A 17,309-nucleotide genomic window follows, 5' to 3' on the forward strand; every position below is an offset into this window, starting at 1 on the left:
CCTCAACAACTGGAAAATAGAGCCTAGTTTCACAAATAGATTCATTTCTCTCATAGGTATTTACCTGGTCTTTTCTGTTGGCATAATCAATTATATCTGTAGTGTAATTGTAGAATTCTGATGTCAGAAATTAAGATTTGGCAAGGTGTCAGTCAGGACTACTAACAAATGTACTAATAACATGACATATACAAAAATAGTACTTCGACCTATGTGTTTCGGCAAATTGAAATTTTTAAAAAGTTAAATATTGGTAACGTTATAAACTTTGCAATTTCTTGACAGTTAAAAATGGGAGAGAGAATTTCTGCCTCTGGGCAGTTAGAATAGTTTGATTTTCCCCTATTATTTCTGCTAAGTACAACTAAAAACCCTAATATATATATAAACATAAGGAAACTAAAAGGTGGAGGGAAGAAGGCAGAGCATCTAGGCATCTCAAGAACTAGAGAATGATAGGGATGAGTTTTCTGGCTTTTCTTTTTGCCTCATGTGTCCTATACATGGAGTTGAAAAAGCTGGTAACCCAAAGCACTTAAAGATGCAGACCAAAAAAAACAACAACAGAAGCTTGATCTCTTTAGCCAGATATGTAGAGAGGGACACACTTGCAAGGCAGAAAACTTAAAAGTAATAATAATATAACCACTCTACTCCAACAATATACTTTGAAAAAAGTATCTTAGTTACACACATCAGCAAAAACCAGCTGGGGAGTGTAGACTTCCACACTTACCAGACTGTAACAAGGCACCCCAACACACACACTGTAGTGATGTCAGATTAGGCTAGATACAGAGCCAGATAAGACTTTTATCCCCATCTGATGATGATTAATTCCCCCCCCCCCCCCGCATGTGTAGTAGAGACCATGTGGGAAGCATGACTTCCACCCCCACCTGCAAATAATGAGGAGCTCCTGCTCTTTCCTGGCGGGGTGGTGGCCTAATGGACGGTGTGTACTTATTACCACCAACACCAAGCAGTAAAGAGTCCTACCTCTCTCCCCTTGTACTGGAGGCTACATGGCGAATAGTAGTGAGACACTGATATCCTTCTCAGCCAGGAGGTATCAGTGTAGGTTTGACAGGGAGCCAGAAGTAATAAAGAGCTGCCCCATCTCTGGTGTCTCTGGAGGGTGAGTGGGGAGCCTGGACTTACACTCCGGTCTTCCTCTGACAGAGCAGGGCCAGACAAAGCCAGCTGACATAGAAGATTTCAGCAAGGTCTGGAGTCACAACACATTACCTGAAGTGTTCATATTTCAACTGAAAATCAGTTGTCATACTAAGGAAAATCTCAAGAGAAGATAATCAATAAAAACCAACATTGCTATGACAGCAATATTAATCTTAAAATTGTGACAATGATTATAGAGCAAATACCGTGGAAATATACCAATAAGCAATTACAAGCATGCTTAAAACATGAAAAAATTAAGTCTCAGCAAAAAATAGAAAATAGAAAGTCTGAAAAGAAATACAAGGAAGATATTAGGAAGAACCAAATGGAAATTTTAGAACGTAAAAATTAATAACCAAAATAAATAAAAATTTAGTGGATAGCCCCAGCAGCAGAATGGAAGAGATGGAAGAAAGAGTTTAGTGACCTGAAAAGTAGAGCAATAGAAATTAACAAATCTCAGCAGCAGAGAAAATAGACTAAAATAAAATGAGCAGAGCATCATGAGCCTGTGGAGCTATAACAAAGAGCTGATATTTGTGCTATTGGGTGATACAAGTTTTCCTGCACTACATAAGAAACTCAGTATTCATTCAGTTTGGACACTAAATGTATTCAGCTCTTGCTGATAAAGTTACTTTTCTCTTTGTTTCTTTTTTTTTAATTTTTATTTATTTTTTATTTATTCATTTTAGAGAGGAGAGGGAGAGACAGAGAGAGAGGAGAGACAGAGAGAGAAGGGGGGGAGGAGCTGGAAGCATCAATTCCCATATGTGCCTTGACCAGGCAAGCCCAGGGTTTCAAACCGGTGACCTCAGCATTTCCAGGTTGACGCTTTATCCACTACGCCACCACAGGTCAGGCTCTCTTTGTTTCTTTGATCATTGTGTTCTCAGCTTCCGATTTAAAGAATTTTAATTAAAAGATCAAAATTTTTAAAAAAATTTTCCCTCACTTTCATCTGTTGTTTGATTTTTGACAAAACTCAGAATCCAAGATAATTAATAGACTCAAAATTTGTTTTATAAATTTAGTTAACACCTAGTGATTCTTTTAAAAAATTGTTTTGAATTACAGTTGGCATTATTATATTAGCTTCAGGTATACAGCGTAGTGGTTATAGACTTTAACATTTATATAACTTATAAAGTTTAACACCTACCTGGCACCATACATAGTTATTAACAATATTATTGACTCTATTCCCTATGCTGTACTGTACATATCCCCAGGACTATTCTCTAACTTAATCCTTTCACCTTTTCCACCTACCTCCACCCCCCTCCCATCACTGTGTAATTCTAACACAGATAGAATTCTACCTGCTTATTTAATATGCCATATTCAAATTATAACCAGTGACTTGGTTAACAACTTTATACCTTTTTTTAGTTTTTAAAATAATTTGGTAAAAATCCATTTGGATCATGTCTTCATTTTGAGATCTGTTATCCAAAATTATTTATTGACTCAAAGCTGCTAGATTATTATAAATCTCAATAACCTGGTAGTTTGCCATTTTTCACTTATACAACTCATAAAGAATGTCATCATTTACGAAGTGACATTTTCTATTTTCACCTCCTTTCCATTACTTGAATAAATTATTAATCATTTACCTGAGGTATCAAAAAAATTTTCCATCTGAGAAATAGCGCAATCATCCAGCTCAGTTTGGAACTCATATGAGAAATCTTGGGGGGGTTTTCTTTCCAAGAAATCTTAAAGTAAATAGTATATTTTTTTCTAATTAGCAGTTGCATGAGCTACTTGTAATATTCCAAATTATTTTTTCTAAAGGAAATTAGCCATCTGTTTTTAGTATCTCTAGGGTCTCTCAAAGTGAATTTCTGTTATTCCAGGTAGCAAGTTTTGTTTCACATTACCTTAAACACTACTTTCTAACTGCCATGATTTTGTATGACGTGATTAAATTTTTTAATATTTATTTTAATTGAATTTATTGGGGTATAGGTTTAGGTGTGCAACTCAATAAAACATCAGCTACACACTTCACCATGTACCCTCCATTCCAAGCAAATTCTTTTTTGTCCCCATTCCCCACCTCCTTGTCCACCCCCACCTCTCCCACACCCCTTTCCCGCTGGCTGTTGCTACACTCATCTGTCTCTATAGTGGTAACAAATTGTTTATTTTACTTTTAGACATTACATGTGTTAACTCATATAAACTTCACACAGCCCTGTAAGTGACCTATAAATGAGGCTTCGAATGTTTTGAATTAGTGAATGTCACACAGCTGTCCAGGCAGAGGTGGGAGTCTAACCCAAAGTCTGTAGAACTTAAAACATTTTTGCTTTTTATCATACAACCAACATTTGAATGCTTTTTGAGATTATTCATGGCAGATAGGAATTAATACCATGGGATTTTATGTAATTTAATATACCTTTTTAAATGTATATTTACATTTGAAAACACTAGTTCTGGAGTATAGGAATGGTTTGTGAATTGTATACGTGCATACATACACACACACACACACACACACACCCACACCTACCTAAATTTTTGGCTCAGGGTTTGCTCCAGGCCCTGCTTCCTGCCTGTAGTTTTGGAACTTTACTCTTGTTATTTTCTCTTAACATCCTTCCTGTTTATATAAATTTTGGATTGTCTGTATTTGGCTTTGACCTGGTATTTCCTTGAGACTCTACTTCCCGTCTGCTGCAAGCACAGCAGCAACATTGAGATATTCCTTTTCTTTCCCCCATTGATTTGAGAGAGAAAGAGGAGAAGGGAAAGAAAGAGAGAAACAACCTGTTCCATTTAGTTGTACACTCATTGGTTGCTTCTTGTCTGTGTGCTGACTAGAGATCAGCCCTGCATCCTCAGTGCACCCAGACGATGCTCTGTCTACTGAGCCACCGGGTGGGGTTGAGGTGTTTCTTTTATTCTCGGTCTTTATAGCCTGTGAACGATTTCTAATATTGTACCTAAGAAAAATAAAAGTGTTTTTTTGTGTGTGTAAATAGCCCTATTGATCAAGATTTTGCCTAGCAGAGTAGTTTCATATTTTCTTGGAGTATATATATTTTGCTTCATATTCATTTATCAATATTTGTTATATATAAATGCTCTTGTTTAGTTTGGATAACAAAAATTTCTTCTCACCAAAACCCACAGCTAACACAAATCCCTCCTAATTCCTACCTCATATAGGTGATCTCTGTTAACTTTAATGTATATCCTCTTATTTTTCTTTGTCTTTCTGTGTGTATGTATATGTATCTATGAAAGTTACATCTCCACATAAATACATATAGCTAGATGAGTAAAGGCATTCTTAAAGCAAAAGATTGACAAACATGACTTTGTAAAACCTTCAGAATTTAACAAAACACAAAATACTATACTTTTTTATTTAGGTGAGAGGAGGGGAGATGGTGAGGCAGACTCCCACATGCACCCTGACCAGGATCTACCTGACAACCCCATGTGGGACCAATGCTTGAGTACTGAGGCTGGCTTGTGCAGACCAACCAAGCCATCCTCAGCTCCTGGGGCCGACACTGGAACCAGATGAGCCACTGGCTATGGGAGGGGAAGAGAGAGAGAAACGGGAGAAGGAGGGGGAGAGAAGCAGATGGTCATTTCTCCTGTGTGCCCTGACTGAGAATTGAACCCAGGACGTCCATGTGCAGGGTTAACATTTTATCCACTGAGCCACCAGCCAGGGCCACAAAATATGATAAAAAAAAGTGGTGGGATTTTTTTTTTTAAATGCAGCGATAATATGAAAAATATTTGCAACACATCTATTAGTCAAATGCACAGAATAAGTTTTTGTGTGTCATTAGTTAGTTCCATTATCCACCTATCACATCATGTAAGTCAAGAACTTTAGGCTGGCCTGTGGTGGCACAGTGGATAAAATATTGACCTGGAACACTGAAGTCGCCCGTTTAAAACCCTGGGCTTGCCTATTCTAGTCACGTACAACAAGCAGTCAGTGAGCACTATGAGTTGATACTTCTCATTGCCCCATCCCTCCTCTCACTGTTACAATCAATAAATAAAATTTAAAAAAATTTTTTTTAATGACTCTTATCTTAGATACCTTTTTCATCCTCACTTTATATATCCAGCTACTCTCCCAGTATCTCCTAGGTATCTCTGGAATTGATCCATTTTCTCCATCAGGTTCAAGCTTCCACCATAATTGTTCTGTACTACTGCTATATCGACTTAACTGGTTTGCGTACTTTCATTCTTTCTCATTCTAATGTGTTTTCCATACCACACAAAGTGATCTTTTTTGAAACGCATACCTCATCATGTAAGCATCTTACAAATACAGACATTACTAACTTTGATGGATGGGTGTGTGTGTGTGTGTGTGTGTGTGTGTATTAGCAACAGAAATAGAGATTGGTCAGTCATTTCAGTTGTTTTTGTGAAAATGAAACTGGCCCCTGTCTAGCTGTACACATTTCTTGTTCCAAGATTTGGGTTCCTTTTGTTTTCCTTGGAAAGCACTCTTTTAGTTATCTTTGTTAATACTTATATATTCTTCCTAGAATTCTTTCCTAACCACCAAATTGTTATTCTATTATTCAGGTTTAGATATGACAAAATTCTCTGTCGTAAAACTTACCATAATTTTACATTTGAGTGATTCATCTGACTCTTGTACTAAACTATAAGTTCTGTAAGGGGAGGGTCCAAGTTTGTGTCTGCTTACCATTGTATGCTTGGCATGTAACATAATGCTAGATACATACTGGACACCTGTTTTAGTCAACTTTATCTGCTATAACAAAATACCGTAGACTGGGTGGCTTAAACAATAGGCAATCGTTTCTCACAGTTCTGGAAAATAGGGAGTCCCCTGTGCTGGTCAGCTCTGTATATGGTGAGGACCCCTTTTCTATCTGTCTTACAGATGGCTGCCATGTTGATGTGTCCTCCAACATACAGGTACTGAGCTCTAGTCTCTTCCTCTTCTATAAGAATGCCAGTCCCATCAGGTCTGCTCCACCTTCATGACCTCATCTAAACCTAATTACCTCCCAGAAACCCAACCTCCTAATACCATCACATTAAAGGTTGGGATTTCAACACGAATTTTAGGGGAATAAAACATTGAGTTCATAACAACAGCCTGTAAGTATTTGTTTTAATTAACACATTAGAAATACAAGCAAAAAATATAAATAAGTTCACAAAAGGAGAGAATACCAATGCCAGTAAACATATTTCAACCTCATGTGTAATCAGGAAATAAAACAGTGATTATTTCATCCCCATCATGTTGAGGGAATTTTTAAAGATTGATAATGCCAACTAAGTGTTTCACAAACTATAGAAATGATCCCTGAAAGTATAGTCTTAACTAAGTGTTTCAAAACATGCCCATTAGGAGGATGTTATTAAATAAAAGTATCAGCCAGCCATACTGTGGAATATTTTCAGCTATTACAAGAGAAGCATTACATTCCCATGCATTTAAAATAGTCTCATTAGTTTTTGTTTTACAAAAAGAACCTGAAAAAGTGACTATGTATATATGTTTTTATACTCATATAAATTCATAACAAAGGTACTGGGAAGATTTTTGCCATGCTGTTGGTAGTGTTTATTTCTAAGTGATCATGATAGTAGAAAAGGTTTAAAGGATATCTTTCCTATTTCTTTCTCACTTTGCAAGCTTTTATTTTTACTGTTTTTATGAGAATATTATGTAGTTTGTGGAAAAAAATACAAATGAGTTAAATTGTTTATGGAAAGAGAAAAGCAGCCATTCTTTACATATAAAAAAGGAAAATCAGAGATGCCATGTGTGTTTTCTCCTACTATGGTACAACCATTCAGACATTTTTTAGTTGGGAATTTACAAAGGTCATGTTAAATAGATGATTCTCGATATGCAGTAGACACATGAAAGTGACTGAAAACCTTTTGTGTCTGAATCCCGTTGGCAGGTTTGATGAAGCCTGTGATTACTTCCACAGGGTTGTATTTGGGATGCATAAAATACAGAGTACAGTGAAAATCAATTATATTGGATTTCATTTCTCAAAATATTAGAAAAACACATTTGTGGTATAGTTTTATATGTACTATTTTTTTCTTTTTTAAGTTAGGGGAGTGGAGATAGTGAGACAGACTCCCACCTGCACCCCGACGGGAATCCACCTGGCAACCCCTGTCTAGAGTGGATGCTCAAATCAGTCAAGCTATTTTTAGTGCCTGAGGCTGATGCACTAGAACCAGCTGAGCTATTCTTAGTGCCCAGGGCCAACACTCAAACCAGTTGAGCCACTGGCTGTGGTAGGGGAAGAAGGAGAGAAGAGGGAGGGGTGAGAAGCAGATGGTCATTTCTCCTGTGTGCCCTGACCAGGAATTGAACCCAGGACATCCATATACCAGGTGACACTGTCCACTAAATGAACCCACCAGAGCTATATGTGCTTCTTTATTAACATATTAAATGAAAAGCCTTAATGGTTGGTCTAATAACTACCTTAATTTCAAAATAGTGGCAGGCATAAATAATATTTTAAGATATCTGCATCAGTGGAATGGTCTTCAGAATTCTGTCCATGGACTCCAAGTTAAATCTTGGTTATGACACAGGATAGGGAGCATGGAAATTAGTTAGAAAACCAGTCAATATGGAGATAATAAAAAAAATCTTAGTGGAGGCAATCTGAAATGATCCTGTGAAGGACTTTCTAAGTATTATTTAAAATCACCATTTTTTTTTTGTATTAGTAAGGCAATGTATGTATACATTATAGAAAAATTAGGAAATATAAATTTAAAAAAATAAAATGTTCTCTGTGGGTTTTTTGTTTTTTGGGGTTTTTTTTATAGTGACAGTCAGAGAGAGGGATAGATAGGGACAGACAGATAGGAACGGAGAGAGATGTGAAGCATCAATCATTAGTTTTTCATTGTGACACCTTAGTTGTTCATTGATTGCTTTCTCATATGTGCCTTAACTGTGGGCCTTCAGCAGACCGAGTAACCCCTTGCTTGAGCCAGCTACCTTGGTTCCAAGCTGGTGAGCTTTTTTGCTCAAGCCAGATGAGCCCGCACTCAAGCTGGCAACCTCGGGGTCTTGAACCTGGGTCCTCCGCATCCCAATCCGATGCTCTATCCACTGCGCCACTGCCTGGTCAGGCTTTTTTAAAACTTAAATAATATATATCCTGTCCTTGGGGGGGGGGTTGTTTGGTTTTTTGTGGGGTTTTTTTGGTATTTTTCTGAAGTTGGAAACGGGGAGGCAGACGGACTCCCGCATGCGCCCAACAGGGATCCACCCGGCATGCCCACCAGGGGGCAATGCTCTGCCCATCTGGGGCATTGTTCTGTCGCAACCAGAGCCATTCTAGCACCTGAGGCAGAGGCCATGGAGCCATCCTCAGCGCCCGGGCCAACTTTGCTCAAGTGCAGCATTGGCTGCGGGAGGGGAAGAGAGAGACAGAGAGGAAGGAGAGGGGGAGGGGTGGAGAAGCAGATGGGCGCTTCTCCTGTGTGCCCTGGCCGGGAATCGAGCCCGGGACTCCTGCACGCCAGGCTGACGCTCTACCACTGAGCCAACTGGCCAGGGCTTTCCTTGTTTTTTTATTGCTGCTCTTACATAGTTTTCCTCATTGGCTATGCATTTAGTCTTGTTTCAATGATATCATTACTTAACTATCTTCCCTTTGATTTTACAGGTTTTTGATTGGTCAGGGAGCACATGTAGGAGCTGTCAACAGTGAAGGAGACACACCTTTAGATATTGCTGAGGAGGAGGCAATGGAAGAATTACTTCAAAATGAAGTTAATCGGCAAGGTACTATAAAAGCAGCCTGAATGGGAAAATGTTTACAACTATTTTAGAAAGACCCTGATAATTTTTCAGTAAAATATTTGTTGACGTCGAAAGATAATTATAATTTGAATGAAAAAAATCAGCTTACCTAACAGTGTGCAATAACATTCTATTTGAAAAATTTAGTATATGCTTATCAACTCTACATCTTATTATTTTTAAAGTTGAAAGAAGTATTATTGGGCATAGAATAATAAGAGCTTTGGAGAGAAATAAAATAGGCAAAAAGGGTAAGATGTGGGTAGGATAAATGTGACACATTGTAAATTTAAAGCAGTCAAGCAGTTCTCACTGAAGAGTCTAATGAACAAAATAAATTAGTATACAAAATAGAAATAGACTCATAGATACAGAGGACATACTGACACTTGTCAGAGGGAGGTAGATGGGGCCTGAGTGAAAAAGGGGAAGGGATTAAACAAACAAAAGCTCATAGACTCAGACAGCAGTCTGGTGATTACCAGAGGGACAGAGAAGTGAGGGGATGTGGAAGAGGGTAGAGGGAGGGTAAGTAGTCAGGGAAAGAGACCTGACTTAGGGTGGTGAACACACAGTGAAGTGTACAGATGATGGGTTTTAGATGTGCACCTGAAACCTGTATAATTTTATTAACTAATGTCATCCAAAAAAAGTTGTCACTGATCAAGTGGTATCTGAATGAGGTGAGGGAATGAATCATCTTGGTATGGGGAAAAAACATGCCAGACAGGGACCAACTTATGCAAAAATCAAAGCGTATCTCATGTATTCAAAGAAGCAGCAAGTAGACTTGTGTGACTGGAACAGGCAGAACAAGGAAGAGACCGGAAGGTGATGAGGTCACAGAAGTAGCAGTGGACCACATTATGTAAGGCCTTATGGCCCATTGGAAGGACTTTGGCCTTTAATCTGAGTGAAGTTGGGAGCCCAGGGTTTGGGTAGAGAAGTGACATTATCTGACTTACCTCAGGCAGGATCTCTGTGGCTGCTGTGTTGAGAACAGAGTGTAGGAAAGCAAGGGCAGAAGTAGAGTGATGGTAAACAAAGTGATGAGAAGAGGTTACATTTTTATTTGGAAGTTTTGGCCAAGAGGATTATTGAGTGATTTATGTAAGGTGTGTAAGGCAAAAGAAAGCAGGGAAGATTCCAAGATTTTTGTTTCAATTTAAGAAGTGAGTATTGTGGGAAAAGCAGATTTTGTAGTGAAAGTTTAGAGCAGAGGTTCTCAACCTCTCAGCAGAAAATACATATTTATTATACAATACATTTTTAAATAAAATATTTAAATATGTATTTCCGATGGCTTTAGGCGACCCCTGTGTTTTGGTCATTCGACCCCCACCGGGGTCGCGACCCACAGGTTGAGAACCGTTGGTTTAGAGCAGGGGTCTCAAACTCAACTCAGCATGTGGGCCGCAGAGCAAGATCACAGCCGTTCAGCGGGCCGCACTAGGTCTACAAAAGGCAACTGTTGGCCTGACCTGTGGTGGCGCAGTGGATAAAGCGTCGACCTGGAAATGCTGAGGTCGCCGGTTCGAAACCCTGGGCTTGCCTGGTCAAGGCACATATGGGAGTTGATGCTTCCTGCTCCTCCCCCTTCTCTCTCTCTGTTTCTCTCTCTTTTCCTCTCTCTCTCCTTTCTAAAATGAATAAATAAAATAATAAAAATAAAACATCGTTCAGACTTAAATATAAATAAAAATGAAATAATGTAAGTTATTTATAAAAAAAAAAGGCAACTGTTACGCAACACTTTTCTCACTGCAGTTGAAAACAAAAAAAATCAGTACAACAAGCACAATCATACATGCAGTTTACTCAGTGTCACAAAACGAACAGAAACTGTAGTTCGCATCACAACTGCTGTTAACTAAGCTAATATCTAGCTAGGATGCTAGAGAAATGAAAAATACAAGTAGGCCCCTAGGCTTACTTAATTTTATCCAAAATATTTTGAACTTCGTGGATTAGTCTGCGGGCCGCACAAAATTGTTCAGCAGGCCGCATGCGGCCCGCAGGCCGCGAGTTTGAGACCCCTGGTTTAGAGGTTCATTTTCAAGAAATGTTAAGTTTGGACTGACCGGGCAGTTGCGCAGTGGATAGAGCATCAGACTGGGACACAGAGGACCCAGGTTTGAAACCCTGAGGTCGCCAGCTTGAGCACAGGCTCATCCGGCTGGAGCGGGGATTCACTAGCTTGAAGATCAAGGTCGCTGGTTTCAGCAAGGGGTCACACTGGCTCTGCTATAGTCCTCCAGTCAAGGCACATATTGGAAAGTAATAAGTGAACAACTAAGGAGACTAAGGAGCCGCAATGAAGAATTGATGCTTCTCATCTTTCTCTCTGCCTGCCTGTCTGTCCCTCTCTCTGTCTCTCTCTCTCTGTTTCTGTCATACACACACACAAAAAAAAACATTGTTTGTTTGTTTTACTGTTTTTTCTATTTTTGTTTTACCTATTAGTTATCCAAGCAATTTAATGTGTGAGTAAAGAGAGGTACAATTTGAAATATGAATTTGAGAAGTGTCAATTTATAGATGAGAATTGATTACTTACAGAGTGATGAGTGTTCCAAAACTGTAATAATCATAGCACAACTCTGCTATAATTTACTAAAAACCACTGAATTGAACACTTTAAATAGTATATCTCAATAAAGCAGTAACTTTATATATTTATATATATTATAATATATATTAAATATTACATATTATACTGTATATATAATTCAACAATTCCTCCTCTGGGTTCATACCCAAAGAATTAAAAGGAAGGTTTCAAAGAGCTATTTATACCCCCATATTTATAACAACATTATTTACAATAACCAAAATATGAAGGCACACAAAGTGTCCAGCAAATGAGTGGATAAACCAAATGTAGTATATACATACAATTGGATACTATACATTTAAGGAGGAAATTTCAAAACATGCTACAGTATGGATGAACCTTGAAGGCATATTAAGTGAAATAAGCACTCACAGAAAGACAAATACTGTATGGTTTATTTCACTTAATAAGGTGTATATACCTCAAGTAGTCAAATTTATTGAGAAAGTGGAATAGTAAATGTCAGGAGCTGGGAGGAGATGAAAATGGGATTGAGTCTGATGAGTATAGCATTTCAGTTTTGCAAGATGAAAAGTAGTTTGGAGATTGGTTTACGCAACAATATTAGTGTACTTAACAGTACTAAACTAAAAATGGTTATTAAGATGGCACATTTTGTGTTATTTTACTATTAAAATTGTATATATATATATATACATATACGTGTGTGTGCGTGTGTATAAAACTACTGTGTGTGATTCTCACTATATTTTATTATGGCAGTGATTAAGTGGGTATTACCAGAAGAGAAATGTGTTTTACTAAGGTTAAAGGATAAAGGAAAGGTATGAATATTGGTTTAGAGCATTGGTTCTCAAACTTTTTGAAGTCAGGGCGCATTTAAAATCCTACAAATAATTGTAGGCGCACTATATACAAATTTCTGAGAAATATGTTATAATAATTAAGTCAAATGTTAAAGAAAAACATGTATAAAGTCCAAGCATGTTTTTTACGGTAATTAAACAAAATTAAATATGACAAAATTAAATTTGTTCTGACATTAAAAAACATTTTTATGTTATATTTTTTGTTATGCTTTTTAGAATTTGTAAAAAAGAGTTAAAAAAAAACAACAAAAAGGTTATCTTTTTATATATATAGATACATTCTTGGTAAGATTTAGTAAATTTGGCAGGTCTCAGCATGAATGTGTTAAGTTTTTTTATTCTTGTGTTTATGAGAAACATGAGCCTGATGTGTCCTAGCGATTTCTTCAATGTTTGGGCATATATTTGAAAGGCAAACTCTCATTTCCTCGTCAATACATTGAAGAATTCCTCTTTTTAGTCTTAATTGTGTTGAGGGTAAAAAATCCTAATTCATATAAATAGGATGTTGAAAATTGTAGTAAAGTGTTCAAAGCTTTTTTAGATATTGCCACATATTCATCTTTTATAGAAATCCAAAAGGCTTCAAGAGACAATTCCTTATGTTTAATCATCAATCCACAATCAGTGGATATAGTTGCCAGTTCTTCTTCTGTTAATGTTAAACCAAAATCACTTGAAGCTTTCATGAATAGTTTCTAATCCAATCATATTGTTCACTGTTAAATGATGGAAAATGCTGTAAATTAAATTCTGCCCATCAGCCTTCAAGTCCTATTTTGTTTACACTTAACTTTTGCTCACTTCCAGAATTGGATTCTTCAATATCATGCTTCTTTTTGAGAAATCTATCCATTTTATTTAGGTGTATTAAATAATATAATGATGTGTTAATAATAAATATAAGGATGTATTAACAAAAAGAGCAGTATTTTCGTAATGAAATGGTATATTAGAGTAACTATATTTATTTTTTTATCTGGGCACATGCCGCAAACCAGCAGAGCTAGTAATTCCAGGTCCCGAGTGGGAATGGTGCGGAATTAAGAAAATACGGGGTTTGTAGGGCCCTGTAATTGCTGTTGGCAGGAACAAAGAGTGCCCAAAAACCATATCTTGCTTTATTTATAGGGCAAAGTGGGCCATTAGCAAATCAATGAGATCTTTGATCATGTTTCCAAGGCAACCCAAGAATTTTACCAAGTGCAGAAAACCCCCACCATACATATCATCTTAACTTTACACCAAACAAAGGATAGAAGAAACTTGCCTCCAGTCTTTCTGGGGAACATGGGGGGTAGTATAAACAATCCAGCACCACAGCTTAACAGCCTTTTGCAACCTAATCAGGCAAGTGAGGTGAGGGGTTGGGCAGACTGTCTGCTTACAGCCAATTCCCCACACCTCTGTCCCCCAGAAATCTAAACTCCAAAAACCCTGTTGGTTTTCTGGTCCCCAACAGGCACATATTTCTCTGGAATACCATAAGGTGCATCTGGAAATCTTCTAGGGTGTATCAGTGTGCCCTGGCGCACACTTTGAGAACAACTGGTTTAGAGGATTGACTCCTGCTGAAGTGTATTTCATTCAGTAGGAAATAGAAGTTAAGCTAGTTCCTTGGAAAGAGGTTTTTTTATTCCTTGGGATTAGGAAAATTTATAATGACTATTCAGTTGTCCCTGGAATAGAGTTTTTATTACTTGGGATTAGGAAAATTCATAGTGACCACTCAGTTGTTTAAAAAGAAAAATCTTAGGCACTAAAACTTAAGAAAATAGTTAAATGCCAAAATAGAATTGAGGCATTATAACAAGTGGTTGAAGATACCTGGAGTCCAGGTGCTACAGGACACATTAGAATTGTTGTCTTAAACTGAAGTTTGAGTAAGTACAGAGAGGGTTCAGGCAGGCATTTTGGAGTAATGGGACAGATAGAAAGCATCATGAGCTAGAAAGAGGAGTACCTCATTTGCCATCGTGCCCTGATGAGTGCTCAGATAGTTAAGTTTCCTGTAAAACAGTGGTTAAAAGGCATGGAGATGTACTGGAAACTTCTTGCCTTTAGCTTCCTTTTATATAAAAGAAACTGTTAGCAATACTGGTTTTAATTGTACTGATTTATTCAGTATTGATCAATGTGTCAGCAAATGTTCTGAGTGTTGAGTATTGAAGGAAAAACGTAAGGCAGTTTTTGTTCTCAAGAATTTTACGGTGGCAAATATATAAACAACTTCACAATGCAGTGTGTTATGTGCTGAAATACAGATAGGAACAGAATGTTGTGGGAGAACAGGAGTGGCTATGACTTACTGCAGTAGTCAGGAAAAGTTTCAAAGTGATGACATTTGAGGAGTTTGCTTGGCAGCGAAGAGAGGCAGTGGACAGAAAAGGCAGGTCAGGAGGGACTAATAACGTGTAAAGAAAAGGAATTGGAAATATAGTATATGTAAAGAATTCATTAGAATTGTAATGGAGATAGGAAATCAGGATGGAATTACTAGGAGTTGGAGGTGAGGCTTGAAAAGTATAGGCTGGAGCCAGATGGTAAAGGACATGTATTTTGCAGGCATTAGATAGATGCACCAAGAATCTCAGCAGGAAGTTAATTGGATTTGGTTTTTAGTATTAAAGCTGATGATGTTTTGGAGGGTGAATTTAAATGGGGGTGGGGGTGCATGGTGACATGCCTTCTTTTAAGAAGGCTATTAGCCTGACCTGTGGTGGTGCAGTGGATAAAGCGTTGACCTGGAAATGCTGAGGTCACCGGTTCAAAACCCTGGGCTTGCCTGGTCAAGGCACATATGGGAGTTGATGCTTCCAGCCCTTCCCCCCTTCTCTCTCTCTGTCTCTCTCTCCTCTCTAAAAATGAATAAATAAATAAAAAAAATTAAAAAAAAAATAGAAGGCTATTAAATCCAAGTAGAAGATGATAAGGACCAAAACTTACATTTCAAGTGGGAAAGTAGGGCTGTTTTGAGGAAATGTTAAAGTAAAATTAAAAGTGTGGTGAGGAACTGAATGTGGAGATGAAGGAAATAAATATTTGCTTCCTGAAGTTTCCAGTGTATGAAGCGATTGGATGAATTAATATGCAAAATGTGAGATGAAGCGGGGAAAAGATTTAATAAGTGCATTTGTTTTGGTATATATTAAGTTTGTGGTGGGTAAACATTTCTAGACAACAGTGGCTGGTTGGAATTTAGGAGATGTCAGGATACAAAATGTAAATCTGGGAGATTAATACATGAGGAAGAATTCCAGAAAATAGTAGATGAGATGACTGGAACTGAAAAGTGAACCACTATTGCTAATAATAGTAGCTGACTCTTATTAAATGTTGGTTATATGCCAGGTATGGAGAGGAGAGCTTCATATGCATTATCTCGTTTCATTTTATGCTCATAACAATTTAAGAGGTTCATACTACTATTATCCTCATTTTTCAGATAAGAAATTGAGGCTTAGTGATTTGCCCACAGTCATATGGGTAGGAAATGGTGTGTAGTTCAGTCCCAACAGTGTGATAGACTTCTTGAGCTCACATTCTACATCACTGTCTCAGACTGCATTTATTAGGGAGGTCTCCTAGAAAACTTGATGTTCATTTTTTATATAATAGGAATATATGAATTTATATAGCATAACTATACACTTATTCCAAAGAAACAAAGAGATAGAGGCAGCTCTAATAGATTTTAATAATTATGAAAAAGAGCACCCTAAATATATCTTTAGTAGTGATAAGGCTTTTCAAATTGTTTATCCTGGCATGAAAGTTATTTAATATTTTTAAATTCTTTAATCATTTTTTTGGCTCTTATTTCTTATTCTAATATATTTTATCAATAATAAGTTAAAGTTTAAATAAATATCCTTTGAAAGTAGTAATGATTGAACACTAGCTAAACCTATTTCTGTTTTACATTTTAATGCAATTCTATTTCTTTCACTTGGGATACAGTCATGTTTTTGTATCTTACCTGACCAAATTTCAGTTTGTTTGTTTTTACTGAGAAATTTGGCTACATATCAATCTAATACTTGTTTTTCAGTAGTAGTGACAGATGTTAAATAGTCTAATCACTTTGTTATATTATACCCAATTTAGTTGTAGTATCTTTTTTTCATTGTTTAAAAACCTTGCAGTTATAGTAGGTAGATTAAAAACCAGTTGATGCCTTATAAGATTTACATTCTACTAGACAATAAAGCAAGATCACAGACTTTTAGATCTGATAATAGTAGTTAACACCTTGGTGCTTACTTCTGATCTAAACATTTCATATACATCAATTAATTTAATCATCACAACAGCCCTAATGGGTGAGGTACTTTCATTACCCCTATCTTAAATACAAATAAAGAAACTGAATATTAACATAGATTAAGTGTCTTGCTCAAGATAAAACTAGTAAGTGTCAATTCGCAGATCAGGGTTGAAACCCAGCAGTCTAATTTTAGTATTTGTTCTTAACACATTATACAAATATTCAAAGAACTTAGGCTTTCTCAAGGTCACTGACTAGTTAAAGCACTGGGATAAGAAACAAGTATTATAATATATAGTACAATGAGAGTATGTTGTTTTTTCCTTTTTAATGAACTAAATAGGGTCTATAACTCTCGTCAGTAATTTCTTTTATTAATTTTAAGAACATGAGTTTTTTTCTAACTGAAGTTTCTTAAGCACAAGGGATTTCCCTTTACATATACTTTAATTGTAAACTTGCGTGTTTTTTTGTTTTTATGTAATTCAAGTTATGAGCATGATTTGGAAATAAAAAGATCATTTTTTTATAATTAGATAAACACATTATGAAATTAGATAAATCAATAAGTAAGAAATATGTTTTCTTTTT

General features: G+C 36.8%; 1 protein-coding gene across 10 annotated transcripts in view; it reads left to right on the forward strand.

Moving 5' to 3' along the window:
- Positions 1-17,309, forward strand: part of PPP1R12A (protein phosphatase 1 regulatory subunit 12A) — a 159,152-nt gene that overhangs the window by 69,963 nt on the left and 71,880 nt on the right. For all 10 annotated transcript variants that reach the window (XM_066257590.1, XM_066257594.1, XM_066257588.1 and 7 more), the window contains exon 3: positions 8,871-8,989. In XM_066257590.1, the coding sequence (XP_066113687.1) occupies positions 8,871-8,989 (119 nt within the window). The remainder of the gene's footprint in view (positions 1-8,870; positions 8,990-17,309) is intronic.

The sequence above is a fragment of the Saccopteryx bilineata genome, chromosome 2 (assembly GCF_036850765.1).
Source record: "Saccopteryx bilineata isolate mSacBil1 chromosome 2, mSacBil1_pri_phased_curated, whole genome shotgun sequence".
NCBI lineage: Eukaryota > Metazoa > Chordata > Mammalia > Chiroptera > Emballonuridae > Saccopteryx > Saccopteryx bilineata.